The sequence below is a fragment of the Rhinatrema bivittatum genome, chromosome 8 (genome assembly GCF_901001135.1).
Source record: "Rhinatrema bivittatum chromosome 8, aRhiBiv1.1, whole genome shotgun sequence".
In the NCBI taxonomy this organism is placed as follows: Eukaryota; Metazoa; Chordata; class Amphibia; order Gymnophiona; family Rhinatrematidae; genus Rhinatrema; species Rhinatrema bivittatum.
The window spans coordinates 155,834,734-155,853,970 of NC_042622.1; the positions used below are offsets into that span (position 1 = coordinate 155,834,734).

A 19,237-nucleotide genomic window follows, 5' to 3' on the forward strand; every position below is an offset into this window, starting at 1 on the left:
TCGGGTTTTTACTCCCCGTACTTCCTCATTCCGAAAAAGTCCGGGGATCTACGTCCAATTTTAGATCTACGGGAACTCAACAAATTCATAGTAAACGAAAAATTCAAAATGATATCTCTCAAATCAATCTTACCCTTAATACAACACAAAGCCTGGATGTGCAGCATAGATCTAAAGGATGCATACACCCACATTCCAATGCACCCCTCTTCATGGCAATACCTCTCGTTTCGAGCCAACAACAATCACTTCCAATACAAAGTACTACCGTTCGGACTCTCGACGGCTCCCAGAGTTTTCACCAAATGCATGGCAGTGGTAGTGGCACATCTCCGTCAACAAGGGATCATGATTTTTCCATACCTGGACGACTGGCTATTGGTAGCAACAGATCCCACCACACTTCGTCAAAATCTTTCGGACACCATTCATTGCCTGAACACGCTAGGACTTCAAGTAAATTACCAAAAGTCTCAATTACAACCAACACAGATCCTACAATTCATCGGAGTTATATTGGACACCACCAAACACAGAGTGTTCCTTCCACAAGACAGGAGTCTGACCATGAGACAGATATTTCTCCATTTGCGAACGCTTCATACAACATCAGCCCGCCAAATCTTAGTCGCGTTGGGTCACATGGCGGCTTCCATTTACACAGTCAACACCCGTCTACACATGCGCATACTTCAATGGCATCTACGACGACAATGGACACAACACTCACAACCTCTCTCTTGGAGGGTAACTCTTACGACACCCATGATCACTCAACTCGATTGGTGGCTCCAGAATCACACCTTGACCAACGGAGCACCGTTTACAGTACTACCCCACAATGCCGTAGTCACCACGGATGCCTCCAAGAAGGGATGGGGAGCACATTTCAATCATCTCCAGACACAAGGCCTCTGGTCGACCATAGAAAGGACTTTTCAAATCAACCTTCTGGAACTCAGAGCGATTCGTTACGCACTACGGACATTTCTTCCGTATTTACATGGCCACAGAGTAATGATTTATACGGACAATCAGGTAGCAAAGTTTTATATCAACAAACAGGGGGGAACAGGATCCTGGCCCCTATGCAACGAAGCCATAAAGATCTGGAATTGGGCATGCCAGCACTCCATCTACCTACAAGCAACCTACATTCCGGGCATAGCGAACACTCGAGCAGACAAGCTGAGTCGGGTGTTTCATCCCCACGAATGGTCACTGAATCAAGACGTAGCAGACTCGATCTTTGCAACGTGGGGATACCTGTCCATCGACCTCTTTGCAACCGAACACAATCGCAAAGTGGACAGGTTCTGTTCAGTATGGCCCAGTCAGCTACGACAAACACAAGATGCATTTCTCCTTCCTTGGACGGAACCGCTGATGTACGCGTTTCCCCCAATACCCTTGATCACACGTACGCTACAAAAGTGCATGTTAGATGCGACACAAATGATTCTCATTGCACCGGCCTGGCCACGTCAACATTGGTACACGCATCTACTCCAACTGTCCATCGAACAACCACTCCGGCTACCACCTCGGGTGGACCTGCTTTCTCAGGAACAAGGTGCCCTGCTACACCCTCTACACTCCTCTCTGCATCTCACGGCATGGAGACTGAACGGATCCTCCTTACCGAACAAGGTGTCTCCTTATCTGTACAGGAAGTAATCCTGGCAACCAGGAAACCATCTACAAGACGTAATTACCAATTTAAATGGAAACGTTATGCACTCTGGTGTACAACGGAACGTTTAGACCCCCTATCTTGTTCCCCATCCAGACTACTGGATTACCTTCACACGTTATATGTAGCAGGACTTGCAACCGCGTCAGTACGCGTTCATCTCAGCGCTATAGCGGCCAGACATAGACCATATAAAGGTCAATCAATTTCTCTACATCCAATGATATCCAAATTCTTGAAAGGGCTCAATCACTTGCGACCACCAGTCGTCAAACCTCCAATTCAATGGGATTTAAACATGGTTCTCAATCAACTGATGAAGCCACCCTTTGAACCCATACATACCGCTCACCCGAAATACCTGACATGGAAAACGGTGTTTCTGGTAGCCATTACCTCAGCACGGAGGGTGAGTGAATTACAAGCCCTGGTACATTATTCGCCATATCTTCAATTTCACCCACAAAAGGTGACACTTCGACCTCATCCATCCTTTCTACCAAAGGTAGTAACTCCATTTCATCTTAATCAGTCTATAGACCTACCAACGTTCTATCCAGAACCTCATGCTTCTGAACACGAAAAACTTCTACACACTTTAGACTGCAAAAGGACTTTGGCAATCTACACCTTAAGAACCCAATCGCCATCTCGTCCCTTGCAACTATTTCTTTCCTATAACCCAACCACACCAGAAAAACCGGTTGCGAAACGAACCATAGCCAGTTGGATAGCTCAATGTATCCAATTTTGTCATACCAAACAGAACATCACTTTGCACGTTCGACCAAAAGCTCACCAAACACGACAGGTGGCAACCTCTCTGGCATATCTCACACAGGTCCCTCTTCTGGACATATGTAAAGCAGCAACATGGGCATCTCTACATACCTTTGCAGCCCATTACTGCCTTCATCAACAAGCCACAAATGATGCACAAGTGGGTCAATCGGTCCTACAGTCATCACTTTCACTAAAACCAGGGTCGACAGCCACTTAGTCACGCCACGCTACGGGACAGAATCACAAATTCAGCGTGACGGGGAGCTGTGGACTCCCATGACAGCAGGGCTAATTCAGCCTGCTATCGACGGGAAAGAGCAAGTTTGCTTACCGTAAACGGTGTTTCCGTAGATAGCAGGATGAATTAGCCATGCTGACCCACCCACCTCCCTGGCTATCGACCGATCTACACGATCACGCTTGCTATATCACAGACTGAGGAGAACTGTTAATCCGGCGCGGGAACCCACGCGCAGCCTCAGAGCAAAGCTCTGACATCGCTTAGGAAGCTCCGCCTCCCGGGCCTGACGGACAGTCCCATGACAGCATGGCTAATTCATCCTGCTATCTACGGAAACACCGTTTACGGTAAGCAAACTTGCTCTTTCCTTCTTTCCGCTCGCGCGGACTCATCATTTCCTCTTCCGGGCCGCGCAGCTGGGAAGAAAGAAATGCCCCCAGACCCGTGGCGCGCTAGGCGATCGCCTAGTCAAGTGCTTACACCAGTCCTACACCCGGATAACTGTAAAACGCCCGAAAGGCGCCAGCAGAAAGCCTCGGGTAACAGAGGAGCCTAAAGACCCTTTTACTTCAACAGCCGAATCCTTTTATGGTTTAATTTATGCAAACAGCACGAATGTCTCAGAAGCAACCGGCAGGATAGGAGAGTCAGGATTAGCTGCATGAACGGGAAGCCGTATAGGGTAGAGAAATAGAAAAGCAAAGGAGCAGCATAGAAGAAAGAAAATAAAAACCATAGGAAAGCGGTACAAAGAATAACTAAAGAGCCGTGCCTAAGCGAAAGGTGATATCACTCACTTCTGCCGCAGACAGCCCAATACTCCCCAAGCATAGATCCGTGCTTCCGCACACTGGACAGCGCTCGGAGATGACGTCATAGAATTGGCTTGGCGCAGAATGTGACGCCCTGGACTGTGGCTGTAATGGAGTGGGGACTAGCGAGTACTTCGGGAGGCTGTGGGTGAGTGAAGAGGTAGAGCTATTTTGCGCTGTTAGAAGCTTGGTCGCGCTGCCTCTCTATTGGTTTTGGATAGGATAGTCCGGTTTTGGGGCAGCTGCTTTGGCATCTGGTACAGTATAATCTCCGGTCGCTGCGGGGCAGGGCAGCATCTGTGCTATGAAGCCTCGCAGATTCATGGACGCTCTCGGCCGCTTCGTGGAAGGCCTATGCTTCCTTTAGTAAAACACAAACCAGGGCGTTGGGCCATCACGTCTCTATGAGAGTTTCGATGCGCCAATATTAAAAGATAGACGGCACGGACCGGAACCGAGCGGGGTACCTAAAGTCGGGAGGGGAGGGGGGTACGAGCTTAACAGCTTAGCTGCTATGTAATTGGCGAGGCTGCGGGAAGCATTCTTATGGTGAAGGGCCGTGGGCCCTCGCTTGCCTGCCAGTCTCTAAAGATAAAAGGTTAACTTCCATGATTACATTATTTCTCTCTTAACCAAATAAAAGCGTTTTCTCTTCTCTTGTGCTCTCACTGGGATCTACACTGGGAGTTACTTGAGGGGCTGATCACCTGTAGGCACACAGGACTAGACAATCTAGTCCTGTGTGCCTACACACAGTTACTCGGATTATACCCGGGAGTTTAAACCCAGGCGTTTATTCCTCACCCAAATATACGCACATTCTGACTCAGTACATCACGGTTTATGAAAGTAGGTATATTTGAGCAATAAGAAGATAGAAATGATAAATAAAATCATGTAATACAGAAATGTACTTGCAGATAATTGCTAAAGAGAATAAATGTTTAAACACACATATGTATATACAAAGCTTACATTTCCAAGGGAACAGTCTGTGCTATGAGGAAGTATAAGATCTGCATGGTTCTAATTACTTACAGCTTTCTCCACTCTCTGTCCCTCTGCCAGTTATACCCTTTCTTTCTGGTATCTGAACATACCCAAATCAGTCCAGAAAAGTGGGTTGTGTATCCCTACCAGCAGGTGGAGTCAGAGACAAAACTTTGGGCACTACTATAAATACAAGAGTGCCACCTGCAGTCCCTCAGTATTTCTCTGACTCCAGCAGCTGGTAGAGATGCACACCTGCAGTCTTAGTTTTTGCTTTGAATATTTTAGTTTAGAGTTTAGTTGGGGGTTTTTTCTGTTGGGCACCTTCGTGGGCCATCCCTCAGTGGAAGCCGGGTGCCTGGGGGATTGGATATCCCTGGCAGGTGGTCGCCCGCATCGGTCAGCGTGTGAAGACCAGGGGCTCCTGGTTTATCACCCCTGTAACTGCTGCAGCTTTCCCTCAATCCCATACCTCGTCTGCAGAGGGGGATGACCCTAGTGTGTTACGTCTCTTTAAACGAGACAAGCTGTGGCCCCTTATTCCCCAGGTCCTGGAGGTCCTGGGGCTTAAAGTTGCCCAGGAGGAATCGGATAATGAAGGTGTTAATCCAGTCCTCAATGGCATATGGGGCCCTACATCATCCTTCCCGTTGCCTAAGAAGGTACGCAAACTGGTGACACAGGAGTGGGAGGCCCCGGACGTAGGACTAAAGGTGGGCAGAGCTATGGCGAAGCTGTACCCCCTGACGACGGATGTGTTAGACCTTCTGAAAATTCAGTAGGTAGATGCCACGGTCTCTGAGGTCACAAAGAAGACCACCATACCGGTGAATGGAGCTACCGCTTTGAAGGACGTGCAGGACCGCAAATTGGAGATCCAGTTGAAGCGAGGGTTTGAGGTGGCAGCTTTGAGTCTTCGGGCAGCGGTATGCGCTAGCCTTATGCAGAGGACGTGTCTGTGCTGGGTCCAGGAATCGGCTTCTGGTTCTGGAACTGGTGGCAAGGGTGCGCTATGTTCCGCACACGTTGCAGACGCACTGTATAATCTGGTGCGGACTTCGGCGAGAAGTATGGTGTCCATGGTGGCGGCGTGATGCCTTCTCTGGCTCAGGAATTGGGCTGCGGATTTGTCTTCTAAGTCATAGTTTTGCAGTCTGCCTTTCAAGGGCAAACTTCTTTTCAGGGAGGAGCTGGTGAAGCTACTCGGTGAATCCAAGGGCCACTGGGTACCAGAGGATAGGAGGTCCTCAAAGAAGACTTTTCCATCGCGCTCTCACTTTAGGGATTCTCGCCGCTATAGAGCCGGCAGATATACCACTCCGGCGGCTTCTAAACCAAATTCTGGATGCCAGCAGTCCTTTTGCGGAGGTCGCCGCTCCGGTAGGGACACAGGACATCTTGGCAGTGGAAACAGTAAAACACCCAATGAAGCCACGAGCGCCATTCCGTCGTCGAAGCTGTCGGAGGCAGATTATCCAACTTTTACACGGCATGGGCAAGGATTACCTTAGACCGTTGAGTTCTAGAGGTAATCAAAGATGGGTACGCGCTAGAGTTTTCGCGTCCGGTTCGGGAAGTTTTTGTGGAGTCCCGGGTGTCATCCTGCAACAAGCAGGAAGTGGTCCAGGAAACTCTACAACGGCTTCTCGACCCCAGAGCGATTGTCCCAGTCCCGGAGGCACAGCAGAGACGAGGTCGGTACTCTGTGTACTTTCTGGTCCCCAAGAAAGAGGGCACGTTTCGTCCCATCTTAGACTTGCAGAAGGTAAACCGTTGTCTTCGTGTCCCTCATTTTCGTATGGAGACACTGCGGACGGTGATGGTTGCGGTTCGCAAGAGGGAGTTCCTGGCATCCCTGGACCTCACTGAGGCGTATCTTCATATCCCAATCTGGCCACCAGCGATTCCTGCGCTTCAAGGTCTTGGGTCAACCTCCAATTTTGAGCCGTACCGTTTAGTCTCGCGACGGCTCCTCGCACGTTCACCAAGGTGAATGGTGGTGGTAGCGGCCTTCCTATGAAAGGAAGGGATTTTGGTCCATCCTTATCTGGAAGACTGGTTGATTCACGCAAAGTCACTGGAGGACTGCGAGAGATCAGTACACAGGGTCCTATTCAAGTTGAGGTTGCTCGGATGGATTGTCAATGTGCAGAAAAGCCACTTGGAACCCACTCAAGAGCTGGTTTACCTGGCAGCAAGATTTGATACCTGTCAAGGAAAGGTCTTTCTGGCAGAGAACCGGGTGACGAAGTTACAAGACCAGATTCATGCCCTCCTTCTTCGGGACAATCCCACGGTATCATCTCCAGGTTCTGGGTTCCATGGCGTCCACCTTGGATTTGGTTCCATGGGCGTTCGCACACTTGCGTCCTTTACAGCATGCACTTTTGTCACGGTGGAATCCAGTCTCTGAGTTGTTCCACCTGTCAGTGCCACTTCTTCCAGAGCCAGTCTGTCATGGTGGCTGTCGCGTGACAATCTGGATCGAGGGGTGGACTTGGATCCCCCAAATTGTATGATCATCTCCACCGATGCCAGTCTTTCCGGTTGGGGAACAGTGTGCAGACAGAGGTCGGCCCAAGGCCTCTGGTCGAAGACGGAAGGCTCGTGGTCCATCAATTGCCTAGAGACAAGAGTGGTGCGCCTGGCTCTGCAAGCATTCCTTCCATGGATCCAGGGCAGAATGGTATGAGTGTTCTCCGACAATGCGATGACTGTGGCATACATCGGCAAGGCGGGACAAGGAGCCCTGCGGTGGCGCTGGAGGTGCAGCTTCTGTTCGCCTGGGCGGAGCACCATCTCAGAGGAATTGCTGCTTCTCATGTCGTGGGAGTGGAGAACGTACAGGCGGATTTTCTCAGCCAACAGCAACTTGATCCAGGAAAGTGGGAGTTGTCTCCCGAAGCGTGGAACCAAATTTGTGCCAGATGGGGCGTCCCACAGTTGGATCTGATGGCAACGCGGGCGAATGCGAAAACAGTTCGCTTCTTCAGCCCCTGGCCCACGGGAATTCTCCTGTATGCCTTTCCTCCCTGGCCTCTCATCGGTCCCCTGCTCCGGCGCATCCATCCAGGATGGGTGGTTCTGGTGGCGCCGGAGTGGCTGCGTCGCCCGTGGTTCGCGGATCTGGTTCGCCTGGCACTAGAGGGTCTGTTATCGCTAGCTCATCTGCCGCAGCTTCTTCGGCAGGGACCAATATTTTCGGATCGGGAGGATCACTTCTCTCTCGCGGCTTGGCTTTTGAGAGGTGACGTTTACGGTTGAAAGGTTACTCCAAACCGGTCATTTCCACTTTGCTGCAGGCCAGACGCCCTTCCAACTCTATGGCCTATGTCCGGGTCTGGAAGCTGTTTGAGGCATGGTGTCACCAACGCTCCTGTGATCCTTTGCGGGTCGATGTTTCTCGGGTACTGGATTTTCTGCAGCAGGGACTCGCTAAGGGGTTAGCTTTCAATTGTCTTCAGGTTGTGTTGTTGTTTGTGATAGTTGTGGGTGGATCCTTGGGCCGGTGGCAGATGATCATGCCAACGGGGGAGGATCCCGAGAGGGACCACTGGTCAGGATCAGAGTTGGGAGACAGACACACACAAGTTCTTTTATTAAACTGTTTTTGAGAACCACCAGAGGTGGCAGTAGTGAGCTGGAGAAGCCCGGCTGGGCTGTAGTCCCTCAGGCACTGGAACAGCGATCCCAGGAAGGCTGAGCTGTAGAGAAACTGAGATAGTGAGTAGGCAGAGTATGCAGAGTTCAGAAACAGAACCTTGATGGTACACTCACATAATATCCTCTTAGAACAGCCCAGGAACTGGAATGAAGTAGGCCCTCGAGAAGCAAGTACCTGGTTCCAGGGAAAGCTCAGAGAGAGAGATGGTAACTCACTGGCGTTGTAGGCAGCAGTGACTTCCTGGCAGAAGTTATATTCAGTAGCAGGTCCGGGAACGTGGGCCCTCGAGGAGCGAGTATCTGTTCCAGACTGCGTCCTGAAAAGCAAAAGAGAGAGCGAGGCCCCCGAGGAGCGGGTACCCCTGGTAAAGTCCGAGGAGGCAGAGTAGCAAGGTAAGCGGAGAGCAACTCCAATCCGCAGCGATACCTGGAGGCAGCTAGGTAGTTAAACCCTTTGCTAGCTCGATTAGCTAGCAAAACAAGAGACCTTAAATATCTGACGATGATGACGTCATCTCAGGGGGACGCCCCTGAGGTTCGCGCCACTGCTGGTACTTGAATCGGGGCCAGCTGCGCGCGCGCCTTTAGCCCTCAGGAGAACATAGCGGAAAGGCAGCGTCGAGCCGGTCTGGGGACGCCGGAGAAGGTCAGCAAGATGACGCCGCAGCAGCCAAACTTCCATCAAGCAAAGAGGGAGTCGCCAAAGAGGTAAGGTGGGCAGAGTGGAGACGTCGGGCAGCGACGGTCACAACAGTTTGCAGTGTTCGGTGCATTGCGGGGCAGGTTCAACGGCTTCTCACTTGCACTGCATCCGGATATAGCCCAGTTTCTCAAGGGGGTCAAACATTTGCAGCCTCCTGTACGTTCGGTCTGTCCAGATTGGAGTTTGAATCTCGTGCTGCGGGTCCTCTGTGGCACTCCCTTCGAGCATTTCCGCAGGGCTTCGCTGAAGGATCTGACTTTGAAGACGGTGTTTTTGGTGGCCATTTGTTCGGCTCGTCGGATCTCGGAGTTACAGGCTCTGTCGTGCCAGGATCCATTTCTTCGGATTTCCGATGATGGAGTGTCCTTGCGGATGGTACCGGCTTTCCTCCCTAAGGTGGTATCGGCCTTTCACGTAAATCAGACGGTGGAGCTACCAGGATTCCCACGATGGTCTCGTGAAGCATCTCCTGACAGAGAGCTTCATCTTTTGTGCGTGCGGCGTGTTTATTGCGCTATTTGGAAGTCACCAATGACTTCAGACGATCTGATCATTTGTTCATCCTCTTCGGGGGTCCAAAGAAGGGGGAAAATCTAAGGTGACTATTTCGCGTTGGATTAAAGAAGCTATTTTTTGGCATACCTTGGCCGAGGACGCCAAGCTCCTTTGGGTCTCAGGGCTCATTCCACCAGAGCCCAAGCTACTTCCTGGGCAGAGTGTCAGCTACTGTCGCCTCAGGAAATATGCAGAGCAGCGGTGTGGTCCTCCTTACGCACTTTGGCTCGGCATCATCGCCTGGACGTTAGGGCTACTGATGCACCGTCCTTTGAGGAGAGTGTTCTGCGTGTGGGTCTTTCGGGTTCCTGCCCAGTGTAGGGTGGCTTGGGTACATCCCACTTTTCTGGACTGATCTGGGTATGTTCAGGAAATGAAAATTGGTTCTTACCTGCTAATTTTTGTTCCTGTAATACCACAGATCAGTCCAGAAGCCCACCTCTTATCTCGGATACCGAAAGACTGTTTTAGCTAGCCTATGGCTATGTTTTTCTTGGAGCTCCGGTTTTTTGCAGACATGTTTGATGGGGCAGTTGTTATGGCAGTTGTTTCGGTTTATTGTTTTACGTTGGGCAAAGTGGTATGCAGGGGTTTCTCGACCCTTCGCCCGTTCGTGTTGTTTTGGTGTGCTTGGGTACAGGCCAATACTGAGGGACTGCAGGTGGCACTCTTATATTTATAGTAGTGCCCAAGGTTTTGCTCTCTGACTCCACCTGCTGGTAGGGATACACAACCCACTTTTCTGGACTGATCTAGTATTATAGGAATGAAAATTAGCAGGTAAGAACCAATTTTCATTTATGAGAAATGCATGCAGTGTTCCCAAAACACAGTCTAGGCTGTCTCTTTTAATTCTGACACCTTCACATCAGAATCTGCACCACTTATTCTCACAGTAGTTATAATTATGTGATGAGTGTCTGTGTGAGAGCTCTGTCTCCACTAAGGCCTAACTTCTAAATACATCCTCAATAGGTCCTTAATCTAGTCCTTAAACTATTGGTAGGAGCACCCTTTGAGCCCTTGAAGAGAACATCTATTTAGGATCTCTCTTTAAAGGCTGCCTTAACAGAGTATTAACAGCAGAAAAAGACCAAATGGGCCATCTAGTCTGCCCAGCATGTTTCCTATGGTAGCAACTGCCGTTGTGTGCAGGTTACCCCCAAGCCTTATATATTAATAAAGTAACATATTTATTTATTTATTTATTTATAGGCTTTTCTTTACCGACATTCGTAAGGCACATCAAGCCGGTTTACAATGAACTGAAAGGATGATAAGGCAGGTAAAGGGAGACGAGGGAAGCGAATGATGAGATAGAAGGTAAAGGGGTGGAAGTGAATGATGAGATAGAAATCGAACTAAACTGGTTACACAGGAACTATGTACCTGATAATAGTGAATGCAACAAGGAAGTATATACATCTTATAAATCACTATATACCAGAAAGTAGTAAATACAGTAGGAACTATGTACATATTATAAGTCACTATATCTGTCTATGGAGTTCATATGTCAGACATTTTTACTGGTTGAGGAGCCTTCTTGAAAATTCAGAATGTGCTGCTTGATGTGTTTTGCTTTTGAACTTGGCCGTAAAAGCAGTCTTTGTGCTTTTTTTTTCCCTTATGTCTGTGTATCAGTACCCCAGACCATAAATGTCAGGGCCCATGTTGATTGTCTTCTAAATCCAGTTCCCCTTTTCCCCCCAAGCCATCAAAGCAGAGAGAAATTATGTCAAAAGCATCAAGACGTATTGGTTAAGGGTAGTAATCCCCATGCATATTGTTAAGGGTAGTAACCACCATGGAGCAGGTAACCCCCATGCACCCTTTGTCTTCATTTTTGTCCTTCAGCCTTTAGGGATCCACAGTGTTTATCCCATGCCCCTTTGAATTCTTTGACTGTTTTTGTGTTCATCACCTCCTCTGGAAGGGCATTCCAGGCATCCATCTTTTCATTTTGGCCAGGTGGACAGTAATATACTCTTATTGTTATACTCTTCCCCAACACACATGGGATTTCTACCCATGAAGATTCTACTGTGCATTTATTTATTTGACATGTTTTGTATACCGTCATTCGGTTTCGCCATCAGAACGGTTTACAGTAGTAGAGACATAATATTGTTTACAGACATCATTGCAGCAAACTGTCATATTGAAATAACGTTTGGGGTTTAAAGGTTGGGTAAATACATATAAAATTATTATTACATATTATCAATCTTATGTAGCAGCAGAGTTACTACATACGTTAAAGTTAATATATACATATAATAAAAATTGTTGTTACATATAGACTAGGGAGGTTGGGGTAATAAGTAAGGTCAGTTGCACATTATCCTAAGTGTTCACATGGTGGGCGTTATTTAATTGTTAGAGGGATGGAGCGTTTTTCTTGGTGTTGGGTTGCGTGGTTGATTGGTGGTCTGGATGATTGAGTTAGTTTGAGTAGGCTCTGGTGAAAAGCCAGGTTTTCAGGTCTTTTTTGAAAGTTTTAATATCTGGTTGATTTCTTATTTCGATTGGTATTGTGTTCCATAGAGTGGGGCTGGCGATGGATATAGCTCTCTCACGTGTTGAGTTCGGTTGTGTGGTTCTTGCAGGATCTTTATCCTGTTGGACTGTATGCAGTCCTGGGCATAGAGTGCCCCACCACCACCACCACCAAGTTGATCCTCCCTATTATTGCAGTATAATTTGTACCCTGGTGTTACACTATCCCATTGATGTGATGTTCCTTCTTCCACCATGTCTCTGATATCCAATCAAGTCTATCTCATCATTCACTGCTATACACTCCTCTCCCACCCTTCTTATATTTCTGGCATTGGCTTACAGACATTTCAAAGTGTGTTGTTTGTATTAATAACCTTCTTTTCACTTGATAGGGATAATTTGGAATCTTATAGCTCATGTGATTCTTCACTTATAGGTACATGTGGACTACTTTTGCTTTTATAGGAACCTCTCTGTTAGGATGCCCTAACTCTTCTGTTTCATTAGTATCCTTTGAAGATACCTCCTTACGATCCATGTGCTGTTGAGCGACTGTTGGCTTTTCCCTTTGACCTAGTTTACAAGCTGCTCTGTCTCCTTTTTAAAGGTTAGTGCCAGCAACCTAGTTCCACCCTGGTTAAGATGGAGCCCATTCTTTCAGAAAAGGCTCCCCCTTCCCCAAAAGGTTGCCCAGTTCCTAACAAAACTGAATCCCTATTCCCTGCACCATTGTCTTATCCATGCATTGAGACTCCGGAGCTCTTTCTGCCACTGGGGACCTGCTCATGGAACAGGGAACATTTCAGAGAATGCTACCCTGGAGGTTCTGGATTTCAGCTTTCTACCTAAAATCCTATATTTGGCTTCCAGAACCTCCCTCCCAATTTTTCCTATGTCTTTGGTACCCATATGTACCATGACAGCTGGCTGCTTCCCACCACTGTCTAAAATCCTCTCTAGTTGATGCGTGAGGTCTGTCACCTTCGCACCAGGCAGGCAAGTTAGCAGGCGATCTTCACGTCCACCAGCCACCCAGCTGTCTACATTTCTAATGATGGAATCACCAGCTATGACAGCCGACTTAACCCCTCCCTCCTGGGAAATAGCCCTGGGAAACTTGTCCTACTTGTGAGAGGACAATGCATCATCTGGAGAGCAAGTCCTTGCTACCGGATCATTTCCTATTATACCAGGGTGATCTCTCTGACCAAGAGACCTTCCTCCTCCAAGGCAGCACCAGGGCTGCCAGACTGGACTTGGCTACTATGTCCCTGAAGGTCTCCTCTATATATGCCTGTGGCATACAAGATCCCTCATTTCAAAACCTCTTGTGCCATGGGATCTCAGTGCCGTCTTAGCATAACTAATGAAATTGCCCTTTGAACAACTGGAATCTACTTCTTTGGAAATTCTCATATGGAAAGTTGTGTTTTTGGTTATCATCACTTCAGTTTGAAGAGTCAGTGAAATTCAAGCCTTGGTGTCATACTTCAGAGTATTGCTATGCATCCACCCAAAATGTTTTGCTGAAATTAGTTTCCGCTTTTCATTTAAATCATGCTATCGTTTTGCCTGTGTTCTTTTCGAGTTCGCATGCACGTAAAAGGAGAAAAGTCTCTGCGCATGCTGGACTGCAAAAAGGCCCTAGCCTATTACTTGAAAAGAATTCAACCACATTGTCAGTTTTCTCAGCTGTTTATACCTTACAATCCTAACAGACTAGGAGTAGCAGTTTCCAAACATATTCTATCTAACAGGCTGGTGAACTGCTTTGCACAGTTATTCACAGACTGGTCTCCAACTTGAGGACTCTGTCAAGGCTCATCAGTTGCTCATCTAAAGGCTATTTCAATTGAAGTCATTTGCAAAGCTGCCATATGGTTGCCTGTTGTGAAGGTCTGTTCAGCTGCAACTCACTGGTGGAGCTTTGGCCAATAGACTCTTACAGAGGGTACTATCTTCTTCCTTTAACTGCTGGCTCACAACGGGTGTCTTATAATGTAGTGTAGACCCAAATGCCCCCAGAACAGAGCCTGTCCGTCAACCATAACAAGTGTGTTAGTTCAGGCATGCATCCTCTGTTTCTCGCTGCCTTTACTGGTCCAGGCCGCATTTTATAATAGTTTCCTTCACAGCAGTTGTTGTCACCCCCTCCTGCAGCAAAAGAAGCAAGGCTTTTCTCTCACCGCTGATCTTACTCACAATTAAACTTTGCAGTGTTTGTAATAGCCACAGTCCATAGTTATAGCAATTAATCTGCTCATCCCTCACAGCAAGTCAACAAAGAGAAAATAACAATAAGCCCATTGTGAATTAGTAGAGCTTCAAGCTTTCTCCATCTATTCGTATTCATCTAGTGATTCTGCTGCTTTTATTTCCCATTCCTGGTTCATCTGCAGCTCCTCCTCCTCCTCCTTTTTGAAATTCTAATTCTCTAAATTTTAACTCACCTGTGTACTTAGTGTGGAGCTCTCCCTACTGCTTTGGAACCTGGGAAATGTAGTCCACTGCACTTTACTCTGGTGGATCTAACCTTGTACTGTGTGATAAGCTTTTTCTGGGGGATTTTTGTGGTGCAGTAGCTAGCACATATACTCACTCCTTGCCACACTGTACAGCTTCATGTCCCATCACTGTTTGGCCAGATTTTAAATAGATGACAGCAACTTTGAACCAGCAATTTTGCACAGCCTGTTCACCCAGTAATGCACTCTTCTTGAGGGAGGATGGAGAGGAGGGGCCGGGTTGCTTGCTCGTTAAGTGCTCCGCTATGCAGTCCTCAGCTTGGGACTCCCCACATATAATGTCTAATTCAGCCCTGCTTGTCAACAGAGAAAGCAAATTGTCTTACAATAAGACAGCAGGATGAATTAGCTACGCTTAATACCGGCTCACCCCCCCCCCCCCCCCCCCCCCCCCGGAGAGTCAACTACCTTGCTAAAGCTAAGCTCTACAGTCGACTGAGGGGCTCACAAGACAGCGCATATGTGGGAATTCCCATGTATGCTCAGCACTAATTCACTACTGAGCTAGAGAGAGTCGAGTCTGTTTGTTCATGGCTAAGTCATCCTGCTGTCTACAGAGAACACCATTTACAGTAAACAAATTCGCTTTTTTATTTTACAGACAGTCTTTACAAATAAGCTTGAATTTCACAGCGTACAGACAGGTGAATCCAAAACCAGTGGGTTACGTATGCGCTTCTACCAGCAGATGGAAACGGAGCAAAGCTGACATCACAGTATATATGCCCCTGCAGTGATATCAGCCCACCAGTATTCTCCATCTGCAGCAGATGGTGGACGTGCATCTTCCTTCTGGGGATTGCTTAAAGTTTAGAAGGAAAGTTAATTTGTTCTGCTCTCCTGTGGTGATACCTTTATGGTTCCTTCCTCAGTTGAGAATTCTTGAGGTGATTTCCTTGGTCCCTCAGATGAGTGCCTTGGTCTGGTGGCTGGTTTTTCAACTGGCGTGGACTTAACTGTAAAAAAAAAAAAAAAAGGTAGCTGGTGCAAGAAGCCCAGCATGGCGGTGAAGGTTTATGCCCGCAGCTGGAGACCGACCTTGTACTCAACCGGGACAGGCTGAGCTCAGGTATAGGGTAGTTTAAAAAAAAAAATTGCTCAGTGCGCAATCCAATGGTCATTCCCACCTCTGGTGGAGTTCAAAGGATGAGGGAAGCCTGGTGGGTTGAGCAGTCCTTATAGCTAGGCCCCACTCCAAGACTCATCTGGTTTGCCGTGTGGTAGGCCGCAGCAGCGTATTCACACATTTTTTTGTGTGCCACAGACTGCCCTCTTCAGTTCCATCAGATCGTGCTTATGGGGTCCATTGTGCCATTTGCTTGTGTGCCTAGTTGGACTCCTAGCTAGGCGCCTAGTTAGGTGTATAAGAGCGCCTACCAGAGCGCCCAGTTGTGTGCGCATGCACGTGCCTTTTGTGTGCATTATCAGTCCTGAAGGAGCTCAGTGTCCTGAGGGAGCTCAGGTTTTGGGCACTTCTAAGGGCACAGTTTTTGTGTGCCCTTATCTGGGACCAACTGTTTATTCTCCATGGTGGGAGTTGACAGGATATGCAGGCGTCGCAGGGCCTCATTGGCCTACTGGATTAAGGAGATAGTTACGGCCGCATAGGTTGATGCTGAGCAGCTGTTGCCTGGTCAGGTTAGGGCTATTCCACTAGGCTCGGGCAGTGTCATGGGCGGAAGTTAGATTGTTGTCTCCTGTCGATATTTGCCGAGCTGCGACCTGGTCTGCCTTACACACCTTTTCCAGGCGTTTCCTTAGTACAGACAGGTGAAACCAACTTCCCACCCTCAGCTGCCGGATGGTTGTGCTGTGGTCCTCCTGTGAGTGGCTGTGTGTTCCAGGGAGTAGTGATAAGTGTCTATCCAGTCCCTGGATTAGTGTTCTTACACTCTTTGTCTGAGCTCAGTGTTTACTGTTGGCAGAGTGCTGGAATGGTTATCTGTTAATAATCAAGTTTTCCTAGTTTGTCCACAGTTGGTTTTTGCAGGGACTGATGTCACTGCAGGGGTATATACCTTAATGTCAGCTTTGCTCCTTCTCCATCTGCTGGTAGAGGTGCCTAACCCACTAGTTTTGGATTCACCTGACTGTACTAAGGAAAAGGAAATTATCAGGTAAGTAGTAATTTCTCCATAGTACACCTAAATACTGCTGGTTAAACAGAGATACAAAGAGTCCCAGTGGAGCCAGGATTAGGTCAGGGCTGTTAGTGACATTGGTTGTAAAGGCACAGAACCAAAATTAGTATTCATGGAGCCCATGGAACTCCTTGGTCTATAGCCTCCTGTTTGAACCACTGGACAATATTTTATCCCTCCCCCCCCAATCTCAGGATACCCAATATCCTTGATTTTTGTTTTTTAATCTGTTTCTGGAATTGTTTTTTAATAATGTACTGTGGTTGCCATGTTTACATGGTATCCATTCATGACCTTCACTTGAATTTATTCCAGGGTAACTGATTTTCATGTGTTCTGAAGTGCTCATACTTTTTCTTTTCCTTTCTAGCTGTGTTTTACTTCTCCATTCACCACTGCCTGCCTGCAGGTGATTCTCAGTTGACATGAAGGATGCCCTGTGGGTAATATAACTATTCTATAAGCGGTGGTATCAAGTTGATCCCAGAACACAGAAAGCATGCTCTTCTCCTTGCGGGAGTTGGTTCAATGGCTTGGCCTGGCTCAGTTTGAGGTATTTTTGCACGTGTCTGCCCTGCTGATATTCTCCGTACTTCTGGCATTGAAGGTGGATGACTTTGCTCCGGGCCTGAGCTGGTGGAACATTTTCATTCCGTTTTTCGTAGCTGACGGCCTTGGAACATACTTCACTGCAATTGTGTCGGTGCGCTTATTCCAAGACGGTGAGAAGCGGCTGGCAGTGCTCCGCCTCTTCTGGATTCTGACCATCCTCAGTCTGAAGTTTGTCTTTGAGATGCTCCTGTGTCAGAAACTTGTGCAGGGAAACCCTGATCTCTGGTATGGACTCATCATGTCTCCTGTGTTCATACTGCTTCAGCTCCTCATGATCCGAGCATGCAGAGTCAATTAAGCAGCAAGCCCTGCCTCCTACCAGAGAACTGCTTTATTTGAGGAGGAGAGTTGTGTTTGTTTTTGTGTCTGCAGCCCAATGTAGAGTAGTTTATGGCCTTGTTAAGGTAAGATTCACCTTAACTGCTGTATATCATCTCTTTCTCTGCACTGTCTTACAGAAGTAATATCTCTCCATCTGTAACTTAAGATGATCTGCAGAGGGAATGTGCATATTACAAAACCTAAATCTTCTCTTTCTAACCTTTTTTCTAAGTTCATATGTCCTTCCAGATGAGTTTAGAATCCCCCTGTCCTTCATTTGTCAAAAGGAGTTCTTTATATTTATTTTTTTAAATATTCATCTCAAGTTTTCAGGGTTACACTGATGCTTGTAAAGAATGAATACAATACAGATAGCTGGGGAGGGGACTAAAGAAAGGAGATTTTTAAATATGAGGAATATATGACCATAATAAAATGTTGACACTCCTGTTTTGTTGTGTTAAAGACAGGAGAAATAAATTGAATTGGAATGAAAAAGAAAGAGAACCTAGGAATTAGACCAAAAGAAGAAGAATCAGACACTGTAGTTTAGTACTGCTGCTTTTAAGAAAATAAAGCACGACATGCTTTGTTAGCTGAATCACTCCCATATGAGAAAAAAGAAAGCAGAAAGCATTTGAAGACCTGGTGAAGTAGGTGCAGCAATACTGAGTGTGTGTCTTTGGTTATGGAAGGGCGTGAGCCACTCTGCTTTCTGGATGGGTCGCACCCATGAATGCAGTAATAGCCAGTACAGGGAGGCATAGCAGGTGAGGATTCTGTGCCCTCAGCTACAATAGACTCTTGTCAGCACAGACCATTCCTGGGTAAATGTAACTGAACACTGCCACACTTAATATCCCAGTGCCTGAGCTTTGTCCTTGTTGGAGTCTTTGAGCCAGTGTATTTGTCAGTGACCCCAAAATGCAGTAAAATTTGCAGCTGTCTGTGACTCGGCCCCAGAGTTCTCCAGCAAAGCATGGACAATTCTGGAGGAGGGGCGGGGAGGGGGGTAAGGATTAGGACCACTGGGGATCTTCACTTTGTATAAGTCATGTATACTTTTACTCTTTCCAATTCAGGCTCACTGAAAAAGATCTTATCCCTTTTCTTGGACTTACCTGGAATGGTTTATTATTAATATTACTATGAGACAACTTCTGTATGGAACTGAAATGGTGGATTATAGCTCTATGTGATTAAAAACCTTTTTTTTTTTTTTTTCATGTGATCCTGAGAGTCCTTTTTTAGTATTTTGTAGTTGATGCATCCGGTTGGCAAAATAAATTGCATATTAGTGCTGAGAAATAGTTTGTTTCTGTCTCTTTGATAATAGTTACCTTTGTGACTTTGAAGCAAGCTTTCCTTCCCCCTCTTCGCCTCCCCTCTTCCCCCACCTCAAGGAAAACACTGAGTCTGTTCCTCTTTTTTCACAAGACTGGCTGAATTTTGGGGCTGCATTATAGGCCTGTCTGATCCCCTTAGATCCTTCTGCCCCTGTTTTCCTTACAGATCCTGGGTCTGCTTGCTCAGCAGCTTCTCTAGCTATCTGCAAAATGTGGTCATCATGCCAATATCCATAGGGTTTCTGCACAGCCTTGAAGATGCCAATCTAGAAAAAAGCAACTCAGCTGGTATATGGCCTCATCTGGAGAGTTTCAGCACTTGTGACCACCTCCTGAGCAAATATTTCATC

General features: G+C 47.3%; 2 protein-coding genes across 6 annotated transcripts in view; one reads left to right on the forward strand and one right to left on the reverse strand.

The window, feature by feature from the left end:
- NDOR1 (NADPH dependent diflavin oxidoreductase 1) overlaps positions 1–3,636 on the reverse strand; it is a 100,281-nt gene extending 96,645 nt beyond the window's left edge. For 2 of the 3 annotated variants that reach the window (XR_003858183.1, XM_029612355.1), the window contains exon 1: positions 3,515–3,636. Coding sequence is in view for 1 of the 3 variants with exons in the window: in XM_029612355.1 (XP_029468215.1) it covers positions 3,515–3,548 (34 nt within the window). In the remaining 2 variants the exon portion in view is untranslated. The remainder of the gene's footprint in view (positions 1–3,514) is intronic. The other variant, XM_029612356.1, reaches the window with a different exon arrangement.
- Positions 3,022–18,764, forward strand: TMEM203 (transmembrane protein 203). Of its 3 annotated transcripts, none has more exons than XM_029612360.1 (2): positions 3,022–3,064; positions 16,979–18,764. In XM_029612360.1, exon 2 carries the CDS (start codon positions 17,108–17,110, stop codon positions 17,516–17,518), a length of 411 nt encoding a protein of 136 aa, XP_029468220.1. In that variant the 5' UTR covers positions 3,022–3,064; positions 16,979–17,107; the 3' UTR covers positions 17,519–18,764. The 3 variants fall into 3 exon arrangements, with proteins under 3 accessions (XP_029468220.1, XP_029468218.1, XP_029468219.1); XM_029612358.1 differs by lacking the exon at positions 3,022–3,064 and adding an exon at positions 3,539–3,677; XM_029612359.1 differs by lacking the exon at positions 3,022–3,064 and adding an exon at positions 3,553–3,689.
- Positions 18,765–19,237: the final 473 nt, after the last annotated feature.

Bases quoted from the DNA above. Each gene is read 5' to 3' on its own strand.
- TMEM203 (XM_029612360.1), top strand. From the start codon at position 17,108: ATGCTCTTCTCCTTGCGGGAGTTGGTTCAATGGCTTGGCCTGGCTCAG.